At 40.0% G+C, this 12,160-nt stretch overlaps 1 protein-coding gene across 4 annotated transcripts in view; it reads right to left on the reverse strand.

Annotated features, from left to right (window-relative positions):
* Positions 1-1,155: 1,155 nt before the first annotated feature.
* The window catches only part of OPTN (optineurin), a 40,415-nt gene continuing 29,410 nt past the window's right edge, over positions 1,156-12,160 (reverse strand). The window contains exons 11-15 of one of the 4 annotated variants that reach the window (XM_040645412.1): positions 10,838-10,996; positions 5,806-5,936; positions 4,654-4,736; positions 1,904-2,063; positions 1,156-1,441 (exon numbers count right to left, since the gene is read on the reverse strand). In XM_040645412.1, coding sequence (XP_040501346.1) covers positions 1,936-2,063; positions 4,654-4,736; positions 5,806-5,936; positions 10,838-10,996 — 501 coding nt within the window. In that variant the 3' untranslated portion in view covers positions 1,156-1,441; positions 1,904-1,935. Of the gene's footprint in view, positions 1,816-1,877; positions 2,064-4,653; positions 4,737-5,805; positions 5,937-10,837; positions 10,997-12,160 lie in introns of those variants that run through there. The other 3 variants (XM_040645411.1, XM_040645413.1, XM_040645410.1) reach the window with 3 other exon arrangements.

Genomic DNA, 12,160 nt, shown 5'->3' on the forward strand with positions numbered 1-12,160 from the left:
CCAGACTAGATCACAATTATTTTAAAATAAAATACTTGAAGACTTAATATTATAATCTTATTCAGCTGTAAAATTTTCCTTGGCTCATCCCTATTTCTTCCCAGTTCTCATCTCTGTTGCTCCCATTTAGCCACACTTCGAGAACACAGACTAGCGGGTGCTAGAAGAAAGGCTGACATTCCAACGACGTGTCATTACCTGGTAACAGGAGAACTGGACCTCCGAAGAGACTAAATTAGTTACAGAAGACATGCACAGAGTTTACAAGTTGCTTACCAAACTGTTTGCTTCCCTCAGTACGATGGCTTTAATTTAAACTGACTATATGAACTTGCCTTTAATTATCCTTTTAATTATCCAGCCAACGATTTGATCACAGCTTTATTAAGCCCACTCACCTTGTTAGTTCAGAGTTGGGAATCAGCTTAATATTTTTACTTGAACAACATAAAAGGATAGTCCCTTACCTTAAATGCGAAACCATCTGGGTTGCTTTTCTAAGATACTACAGAAATCTATTTCCTCCGATACAAAAGAGTAAAGAAAAGAATTTAAACTAGAAACTATAAACAAGACATTAAAAATGAAAATTTCATGGTTATTTCAGACATGTCTTTAACAAGCATTCTCCCTGGATGGAGGTGGGGGGAGTCTAAGTTACCGTGAATCTGGGCAGTGTGTTCTCTTGGCATGAAGACAGAACTAACTGTTTACTGTATGGTGACTAACATAACATAATTTTAAAAAATTTAAAACATATATGGATACATACACACGTGTGTGTGTGTGTGTGTGAGTGTGTGTATTAAATCAAGTTTGCCTAAGCAAGATTATTATGACAAACCCAAACAGAGGAGATCTTTTAATTTTATTCTAAATGTTTTAGGATGTACACACACAAAGACACCGTTGACTTTTACGACTGGCTAAGCTGGGTGAGCTGTGGGTTTACAAAATAGAGCAAAGCCCTATCTTTTCACCACCTTAGCAAGAAAAATTTCTAATTCAAACAATACAGACTAGTCTCTAGTAAGGGAGTTTGCTTGTATTCATAGAATTCGCAAAACAGATGTGAATAAGTACTAAGCTTATATGAAGCTGAATACGGTTTGAGACACATCCCGTGAAACTGGCCAATCATATACAGACAGTGTGAATGATTCAAAAGCAAAATTTTATTTCGCGATACCTGTTTTTGTGATTATGAATATACAGCCGGATCCAGGGAAATTAATAGATAGCTGTTTTTTTTTTTTTTTTTTAGAAATTAATAAACTCTCTACTGTACAAGCCCGTATACCTGTGGCTACAACGAAACCAGCGAACCTACTGTATGCTCTGCACGTGCGGCAGTACGTTTCCACTTGTCCGGACGATCAAGTAAAAGCCCACAGCGCTCACGTGAAAAGAGCCCCATCATAACTGTGGCACGATACCACGGCTGCAATAAGACCACAACGTACACACAACCTCAGACAGACGTGTCTTCAGTGGATGAAGAAAAACAACAATATAATTTATTTTAAAAAAACCTCCACAGAGACTTTTCTTGATTAAATCTGTGACCACTTCCTTTTTCCCGCCTCCTTAAAAGATTTTCAAAGTTTATCTGTGAGGCCTCTTCCTTCAGTTATACTTACTCTCATGATGTCACACACTCATTAACCGCATGAACAGTTCAGCTCACACACATGCAACAACAACAACAACAAAAAGAAACAAAGAAAGAATCTATTATCGGAAGACTGGTATGTTCAGGATTCTAAGGAAATCCACAGAATATGTCCCGCTTAGAACATTTTGATTTTCTTTCTCCTAAAATAAACACAGTGAGGCAAAATGTTTGCGTGAAAACAAATAACACAAAAGCACAACTCTTGGAGGAAGAAAATCTGATATTTACCAACAGTTTGGGGGGAAGTGAGGTGTGAACACCTAAATGATGCAGTCCATAACATGGATCTGGAGTGTATCTATGTCGGGCAGAACTTCTCCACATTTGGGGCAAGAATGAATTGGAATATTCCGCTGTTGCTGCTGCCGCCAGTTTCTGTCCTCAGCTCCTGGGAATAAGCAGTACGTGAAACACTATTCCATTTCTTCCATGTTGCAAGTGACTTTGTTTGATTTTAATAATGAACAATTAATGTTACCATCTGTTAACCTTTGCAACTGATACCTAAAGGGGAGTGAATACAGGGATTTTGGGGGGGGTCTTTAACTTAAAAAATCTACACACACAGAGAAAATCTCCCCAAATGGTACCCACTTTCCTATTACTTTGGGATTTGGGCTCTAGTCTGGGTTGTAGACATGTGAAAATATGTGGCTTCAGTTCTAGGTACAGGACAATACGTGCTCTAATAAAAACAAGAATATCTGAGAGAAGGAACAAGATAGATGAAGATACGAGCTACAGAGGACAGAAGGTATAGAAAATAGTGAGCAGCACATGGAGAGGTATCCTAGAACAGTGTGAACCTTCTCAGAAGCAGAGACAAAAATTCATTCATTCGGCCCATGAGTCTGAGCACCCAGGAGGTGGATGAGAGGGGTACAGAGATGGTAGGGACTTCAGGCGAGAAAAACGACGGCAGGAGAGCATGAGGGAAGGGCCACACTGTGTCATGCACAAGGCAGGTTAGTGGGAGGACAGAGAAGGGCCCCTGATGAGACTCATTGCACTTGAGAGGAGTTTTAGGGATAAGTAAGGGCTGCTCGGGCAAAGTCAGTGATGAGAAAGAATGGAAGAATGGGTTGTGTCACTTTGTCCAATTTTGGAACTGGACTGAGGGGCAAGTCTAAATTAAAGAGTGCTCAAAATAAGCCTTGCACTCATGTGCAAACTGTGATCAATGCTGGAAATGACTTCTGGCTCCCGGGACCTCTCCTTGGTCTGACCCTCCTGGACCAATGCAAACCATTTTGGTCTCAAGACTTTCAGTCAGCCCCCGAAATGTTTGTTTTTGGAAGCTGACAGCGGAGGCAATTTTCAACATGGTTTTTGGCTTCTGAGTGTATTACTTGAATTGAATAATATGTGAGACCATGGCAGATAGTTTGTGTTCAGCAAACTCTAGAAGCATCCTTGAATGGAAATACTGATCCCAAGGCATGAGATCTGAAAGTGGGGGACTTTCTAATGGTCTCATGGTCCTAGATCAGGAGTCAGCCAACTTCTTTTTTTTTTTTTAAAGATTTTTTATTTATTTATTTGACAGAGATAGAGACAGCCAGTGAGAGAGGGAACACAAGCAGGGGGAGTGGGAGAGGAAGAAGCAGGCTCACAGTGGAGGAGCCTGATGTGGGGCTCGATCCCGTAACGCCAGGATCACGCCCTGAGCCGAAGGCAGACGCTTAACCGCTGTGCCACCCAGGCGCCCCAGGAGTCAGCCAACTTCTGCTCTAGATGACAACCGGCCACTGACTAGGGACTACTGATTCTTCACTTAAACTTTCTGGCATCCACCTGTGCCTTTTTTTTTTTTTTTTTTTTTTTTGTCCTGGTGTAGGTTTCAAGACACAGACTTGGGCTGTTGCATTAGTCAGTTTAATGGGTTCCCTCTACCTCCAGGCGCTTTGCTATAAAAAGCTTAGTCCATTTTCATTGTTAACACACCACACTCCTCTCGACCCTGGACCCTTTAGTTTCATCCCATACTTATGTAAATTGTAGCTTCAAGGTCAAGTTTAAAGTCACACCTTTTCAAAGCCTTTCTCAGCTCCCCTGGCCCTCAGTGATCAACCTGTCCTCTGACCTTCAGCACCATTATTTCTATTACTTAAATATTATCTTGTTCCATGAACCCATCCTTTTATGTGCACATCCTGTCTCTCCAACCAGGCCATACGCCGCCACGGACCTGACCACGCCTTGTGCTCAGCTGAATGTCGAGGACCAGGGCAGGAGCACTGACGGCCACAGGTGACCATAATGATGAAATACAGTCAAGAGAGGCTACTGTTTAACAGGCAGCTTTGTTATGAAGCTAAAAACATTATAATAATAAAAATAAGATAAAATAAAAACCTCAAGACAGTCTGTCTGGAATATTGCTTTTTTCAAGACAAAAAGCTTATTAGGATAATCATGAATAAATCTGTACTTTGTGATGATTTTTAGATGATAAATATAAGAGTATGTGACTTTTTTTTTTTAAACATAAACAGGCTTTGCCTTCTTTAATTCTGACAAAATAAAATCTTCCTCTAAGAAATTCAGGTGCAAGAGACTGTCCTTTTGGACCCAAAACAGTGTTGTAGGCAATTTTGATAACAGAGGTATATGGGTGTTTCCGGGATACTTAAAATCAGATTGGAGAAAATGTCTGGTGGTGCTCAAGTGGGTAGACACAGCTTTCAGAGAAGAACACGGCTTTACCCTGTGACGCTAAACACGCCTGAGACCAATGTTCATGTCAGTCCACCTGCCAGGTCTTAACTGCCAGGATGAAGAGAGTCTGGTGTCTGGACTCATTTTGGTAGTGGATGAAGCATGGGGTACACTGGAAATAAGACTAAGGGATGCTATATTTTTTGCGGTTTGACCTGGAATTCATTGTGTAGAATGCAATGAAATTTGTCTTCAAGCATTCTCTTCACAGGGTAGTTATTCCCTGGAACCCCGAACACCTACAATCACACGCAACTCACCTCTCTGAACGAGGTAGGCCTGCTGGTCGGGGTCACTGGTTCTTGCCCCATGACGGCTCTGCATCTCCATCAAGGACTGCCTGCTGGGATGAAAAGCAACACGACAGTGATGTTCTAATGCCCTGAAATACGACAACATTAAGCAGACATTCAACAGCAGCATGGGGAAAAAAGAGCTGAAAAAAAAATGCAAGGTTCAGAGAAACCAGATCTTAAAGATTAACTTGAATTTTAAATATTATTGGCACCAGGACACGGAGTAGTGAAAGAAACTAACAATTATGATTAAAAAAATCAATCAGTAAATAACCAAACTGTCAACTGATAAGGGAATGGACTAGAAAAAAGTGGTATATTTCTAAAACAAGGCACTATAGAGCAATTAAAGTGAAATAAAACTGCATATATATTTACAAATACACGCACCCAGAGTTCAAAATCACCGTGTTAGATAAAGCAAGCTGCAGAATACCTAGTGACCATTTTGTAACTTACGCATGTAGAAACTAATATTGTTTCAAGATAAGATATAGATATTATATTGATACTACGTAAAAGTATAGGACAGATGGGGACGTTACCCCCAAGTTCCAGGCAGTATGGGGCACAGAGACAGAGAGACATAATGAGGGGTGGGGAACAGATGAGGCTCCAACTTCGCCTACAACACCCTTTTATCTTTTGCTAAAATCTCCATGATGCAAATAAATGTGTGTCACTGTCAGTTCTGGGCGGGGGACATCACGGTGTGTGTTATTTTCTTCCCCGTATTTTTCTATTTCTCTGCGTTTCAAATTTTTTTCAAAATAGAAATTTAAAAGACAAGTAATTTTAGCCACGTCTTCTTTGCAACACATTACAGGATTGTTTAAAGTGTTTAAGACTACATACCCCTAACAATGGCAGGACAGGGCTTGGGAACACATAAGGTCATGTTTTTACAGCATGTCTGAAAGCAAAGAACTCCTCACGTTCCCACAAGATGTGGCCAAGCCTCGCGGTAAGTCATGCTGAGTGTCAGGGGCACAATCAAGCCAAGTGTGCTCAGCGTGATTCCTACAGCTCAACTTAGGGAGCACCTCTGACAGGCCCCCCGTGCTCGGCCTGTGCCCTGGGCTTCGGGCGTGTGCTCTGAGCCTTCCCGAGCCTCACCTGCCTCCATCTTCAAAAGCATTATTCTCTTTCAGCAGGATTGCCAGCTGCAGTGCCAGCTGCTCCTTTTCTTCGTGTATCTTCTCTCTTGCTGCTCTTTCAGCGTGAAAGTCAGAACAGTAAACCTCCATCTGGTAGAAGGTAAGAGAGACAGAAGTTACTACATAGATGAACGTGGATTCTCTCCGGCCCGCCGGATGACTGGGCGCAGGGGGAGGGCTGCCTCCTCTGATTTGCCTCGTAAGGAACAGGTGCGCACAGCCTTGCTGGAAACCAGCATGGCGACCGCGACTTCCAACCACCTTCACACAGAAGACAAGTGTGTGTGTGTGTGTGTGTGTGTGTGTGTGTGTGTGTGCGCGCGCGCGCGCGTGCACTTTAAACAATCAGAACCCAACGATGACACTGATATAGGTGGTTTAAACACTGCACGTAACATTCATTCAGTAAAATTCTCCAGTCTTTTTAAAAAAAATCATATTCAGAATTAGCTTAATATAGTAAATGATTTATTTACTCTGTCAGGTATATTCATGAAGGCTGGCCTTAAATTTTAAATAATAATAATTAATACACGCTATTCATTGAGTTCCAAACACGTACAAGGTCCTATGTCAGGTGCGAATATTCTTATTTCACTTTATCAAAAATCCTGGGAATGTAGAATGGCTATGCTCATTTTACATTTACAAGTTTAACAGTTCTCAGTCTGGGGTAATTTGGGTAAGTGGTCAAACCAGCGCTTGAACCAAGACCGAAACCCATATTCTATACCACTTCTCATGGTGGCAGTCAGCCTCCAAGATGGCTCCAGTGATGCTCACCTCTTGGTATTCATACCCTTACGTGGTCCCCTTCCGCACTGAATAGAGCCAACCTGTGTAACCACGTGGCTTCTGCCTTGTTCTCTCCTGGGTCCCCTGCTGTGGGGGAAGCTCGCTGCCATGTCATGAGGGTGTGCAAGCTGCCATGTGCGGAGGCCCACAGGGTGAGGAACTCAGGTCTTCTGCCCAGAGCCATGTAAGTGAGCCGGCTTGGAAATGGATCTTCCTGCCCATCCTGAGCAGAGCCTCACGAGGGGCCCTGAGCCAGAATCACCCCACTAAGCTGCCCCTGAATGCCTGACCCACAAAAACCTGAAGATGACAGATGCTTGTTGCTGTTTCAGCTGCTAAATCGGAGGGCAATTTCTTACCTAGAAATATATAAATATTATGCCGTGATAGCAATTTCTTCACTGTTACAAAAATTTTAAAGTAAAAATGAACTGCTTAATAGTGAAATGAACATTACTCTAATACCAGTTTTTTAACTTTCTGTATTTAAAATTAGTTTTTTCCCCAAATTCCATGGTTCTAGGATACAAATATTTAGCTCTTACTTTTAAAAGTAAAATTAATAAAAACTTAAATATTCTATCACAGTTTTAGTTATAAAAAAAGAAAAAAAACAAACCAAACCCACAACTATGTAATAAAAAGGTCATTTTAAGGGACTTCCTGCCATTTGTGAACGGTCCAACATTTTATGCGATCACTGATGCATCATGGGAATTTTTGAGTCAGATCTCAAGTTACGTTACTGTCTCACTTCTATCACTGATCAGCTTTGAGCCAGTCAGACCTGGGTCATTCTGTCCATTCCTACATGCCCTGCAGTGACACCAATGACTCACATTACAGGTGCTCAAAAAGAAGTGGCTGAATGAATGAATGACAGTATCTATGAAACCCCAACAAATGCCCGTGTATAGGAAGACAAAGGACATGACAACAATATCATGAGGTACCCAACAAACAAAATGCTATAAAGAGCTTGGGCTTGAAATTCTCTTCCTATAGAAATAAAACTGAGGTCCATAAGTGCAGTCAACCACCTCCGGATTCCCTTTTTGAATGAGTATGTATGTAGTCATTAGGAAATAATAAACTGTTGACTTTGTTATGTTAAAAATAATTTATCAAACCGGCAAACATTTAAAAGAATGATGCAAGGAGGTGGGGAAATAGACGTTCTCACCTCCTTTGGTGAGAGGATAATTTTGGTTATGCATTTTTGGAAGACAACTTGTTAATATTTATTTAACTTAAAGACAGGCATACTCAATAACTCAACCATTCCATGTCTAATCTCACTATAGATTTCACAAGTGTGCAGAGACATACATACAAGAATGTTCAGTTCAGCATTGCTGATAATAGCAAAAATATTGGTACGACCTGTACCTCCATTAATAGAGGGCTGGTTAAATCTATCGTGGTAATGCACACTTGGGAATACAACTGTTCAAAAAAATAACAAATGGCTATGAGTATTAATGTGGAGAGAAGTCCAAGACATGATGTGAGTGAAAAGTTGTAGTATAAAAGGTATGCTGCAATCCCACTTTTAATTAAGCAAACAAAATAAAAACAGGAGACAAAGGTTTCCCCCCTTTTTTGTGGTTTTACATCTCAGGCAGGATGAATCCAACTGATGAACTTTCTGCGAGTCCTCCACCCACCAGGAGCAAGAGTGGGGCCAAGAAGTAACAATAAGCCACGTACACAAATTCTTCCAGAGTAAAAGAAGGAATGTGCCTCAACTTGTTTTCATGAGGCCAGTAAAACCTTGATATCAAAACCTCACAACGATGTTAGCAAAAGGAAAGTTCTAGGCCAATCTTACAAAAGTCCTAAGTAAAATACGAGCAAGCCAAATCCAGCAATATGTACGAAGGATAACTCAAGAAATGTAAAGTTTGTTTAATATTTAAAAACCAATGTGATTCACCACATTAACAAACTAAAGGAAAAAGGCATGTAATTATCCAATTATATCATTACCGGAAAAAAAAAACATTTCCTAAATAAAATTCAACATCCACTCGAAATAAAAATTTTGGCAAACAAGGAAGAAAAGGGAGTTTCTTTGATTTGATAAGTGGTATCTACAAAGCCTATGGTAAACACCATACACTTAGCAGTAAAATGTTAAAAACACTGCCTCTGATACTGGGAGCAAGGCAAGGCTGCCCACCATCTGCACTGTCACACAACACTGTATGAGCGACCCAGTCGTGTAATAAGGCAAGAAAAAGAAATAAAACATAGGAAGAACTGGAAAGGAAAAAACCCAAATCTGGCATTATTTAAATGATATGATTATGAATGTAAAGAGTTCAAAAGAATATTCAGAGATATTAAAATTAAAATGTGAATTGAGCAAGTCTACTGCATACAAAATCAATATCTAAAAATCAATTGTATTTTTATATAACAGCAGGTGTTACAAAACGAAGATTTTAAAAAGGGGCTACTTATAATATCATAAAAATAGAAAGTTATCTATGAATAATCTAATAAGAGATGAGCAAAATCTTTACTAAGAAGAATTAGAAGAATTAAAGAAGATACATCATGTTCATGCATTGGAAGAGTCGCTGTTGAAAAGATGTCAGTTACCTCCAAATTGATTTATATATACTTAATAAAATTCCAGTCAAAGTTCCAGGAGGTTCTGTGTGTGTGTGTGTGTGTGTGTGTGTGTGTGTGTGTGTGGAAAAAACCAAGTGGATGCTAAAATTTAAATGACAATGAAAAAGGGAAGGAATATTTAAGGTCCTCTCGACAAGTATCAATGAGGTAGGAAGAGTTACTCTACCAGGTATCAAAATTTTGGTGCTTCATAGTAAGTCAAGACAGTATGGTTCCAGAGCAAGGGTACAAAAATAGCTCAATGGAACAGTAGAGTCCAGAAATAGATCCATAGACACATGAACACAATATATGACAAAGAAGGCAGCACATTACTTAAGATGACATTTTAAATAAATGGTGCTAAGGCAACAAGGCAAAAAATAAATCTTCACCCTTACCTCACTCTACAAAGAAAAAATAATTCCAGATGGTTTCTAGATCTTAATGTAAAAGGCGAAACAGTAGAACTTTTAAAAGACGACACGGGAGAACATCTTCATGGCCTTGAGGTAGTGAAAGTCTTTTAACAGGACACAAAAAGCACTAATTGTAAGTACGAAGACTGATAATGTAGACAACATTAAAATTAAGAAATTTTGTTCATCAAAGACAACTTTATGAGCGTGAAAAGACAAATCACGGAGCCAAGATATCTGCAACAAATATAACTGGCAAGGGCTTGTGTCTGGAGTGTATAAAGAACTCATAAAATGAAGACAGCAAACCAGAAGAAAAATGGGCAAAGACATCTTCAGGCACTTCACAAAAGAGGGCACCAAGAAGACTAGTGAACACTTGAGAAAGTACTCAGTCTCATTAGTCATCAGGGAAATGCACATTAAATGAGACACTATTATATGCCCACCAGAATGCTTACAAATAAAAGTAAAAATACTAGGGGCGCCTGGGTGGCACAGCGGTTAAGCGTCTGCCTTCGGCTCAGTGCGTGATCCTGGCGTTATGGGATCGAGCCCCACATCAGGCTCCTCTGCTATGAGCCTGCTTCTTCCTCTCCCACTCCCCCTGCTTGTGTTCCCTCTCTCACTGGCTGTCTCTATCTCTGTTGAATAAATAAATAAAATCTTTAAAAAAAAAAAAAGTAAAAATACTGATAATACAAGTATGGGTAAGGATGTCAAGCAATGGGGACTCTGTTGACGGGAGCAAAAACTGGTACAACCACTTTAGAAAAGTGTTGGCAACATCCACTAACACCGAGTAACCCTTGTTCTAGGAACAAGCAATTCCACACATGGCTAGATATGCACGCAACAGAAATGAACACACAGGCCAACAGAGACATCCACAAGGATGTCAGAACAACCTCAATCATAATGCCCCAAACCGAAAATAATCCAACTACCTACCAGCCGTAGAATGGATAAATTCAACGAGCTCTACCCTTTGAAGTCTGGTGCACTTTGCACACATGATATACCTCAATAAAATTTTTAAAAATATATTGGTGGAAATTATATAAAACCCAAAAATATATTTCGAACACCATCACTTTCCCATAGGAGAATATAATCAGGGTTGGCCTCACCCAGATCATGTTCCAGAATGCAGCTCACCTGAGCCCGAAGAACAGTCATGGTCTCCAGGTCCTCCTCCTGCTTGGCAATGGTCTGCTTCATCTCATCCAACTGCAGCTGCTTGGAAGCCAGGGCCTTCTCTGCCAGTTCCAGCTTTTCACTTAGTTCTTGCAGGACCACCTTATCCACTTTTTCTGACTAAAAGAGACAAGATCATTCTAGAAATGGCTGAGAAATATTTCGACCTATTTTTTTCTGAAGACTTATTTATTTATTTGAGTGAGAGATGGTGCATGAGCAGGGGTGGCGGAGGGACAGAGGGAGAGGGAGAGGGAGAGTCTCAAGCAGGTTCTGCGCTGAGGACAGATCTCCACATGAGGCTCAATCTCACAACCCTGAGATCACAACCTGAGCCAAAACCAAGAGTCAGCTGCCTCACCGTTGACGCCCCCCAGGTGCCCCTAATTCAACCTAATTTAGTAAAACATTAAACGAAGTTTTATTTTTTTAAATGACTGGCTCTAAACTGTTCTGTTAATTAGCAATGATAACTTAGAGAATTGTATTCATTTAACTTAAAGCTTGCAAATTATAATTTCTTAATTTAAAACAATTACAAAAACACTAAAACTAGGGAAATAAATGACAAACCCTGATCTCAGTGAGGTTGTAACTTGCTGATACTGTTATTTTTCCCACTGATATTACTCTTACGTGGTGAAGTCAGTGGAAAAGATGAAACATGTTTAAATTAAAAACTGATCACCTCACACCTGTCAATATCAAAAGACATAAAAGAGGTTCCTCCAAAAAAAAAAAAATGGAGGTTCCTCAAAAAGTTAAGAATAGAGCTTTTTTAAAAATAGAAATGGTCCAGCAATCCCCCTTCTCTGTATTGGTCCAGAGAAAATGAAAATACTAATTCAAAAAGATATAACCACTCCTGTGTTTACTACAGCATTATTTATAATAGCTAAGATATGGAAGCAGCCTAAACGTCCACTGAATAACTGAACGGATAAAGATGTGATCTATATATGTACACACACACAGATACACACACACACACACACACACACACACAGGAATATTGCTCAGCCTTAAAAAGACTGAAATCTTGCCATTTGTGACAATATGCATGGACCTAAAGGGTATTACGCTAAGTGAAGTAAGTCAGAGAAACAAATACCCTATGATTTCACTTATAGGTGTAATCTAAAAAACAAAACAAATGAACAAACAGAAACAAACTTATAAATACAGAGAATGAACTGGTGGTTGCCAGACGAGAGGGAGATAGGGGGACGAAGGGGATCAAGAGGTACAAACTTCTAGTTACAAAATAAATAAGTCAAGGGATGT

This window comes from Ursus maritimus, unplaced genomic scaffold, assembly GCF_017311325.1.
Source record: "Ursus maritimus isolate PB19 unplaced genomic scaffold, ASM1731132v1 scaffold_31, whole genome shotgun sequence".
NCBI classification, from domain to species: domain Eukaryota; kingdom Metazoa; phylum Chordata; class Mammalia; order Carnivora; family Ursidae; genus Ursus; species Ursus maritimus.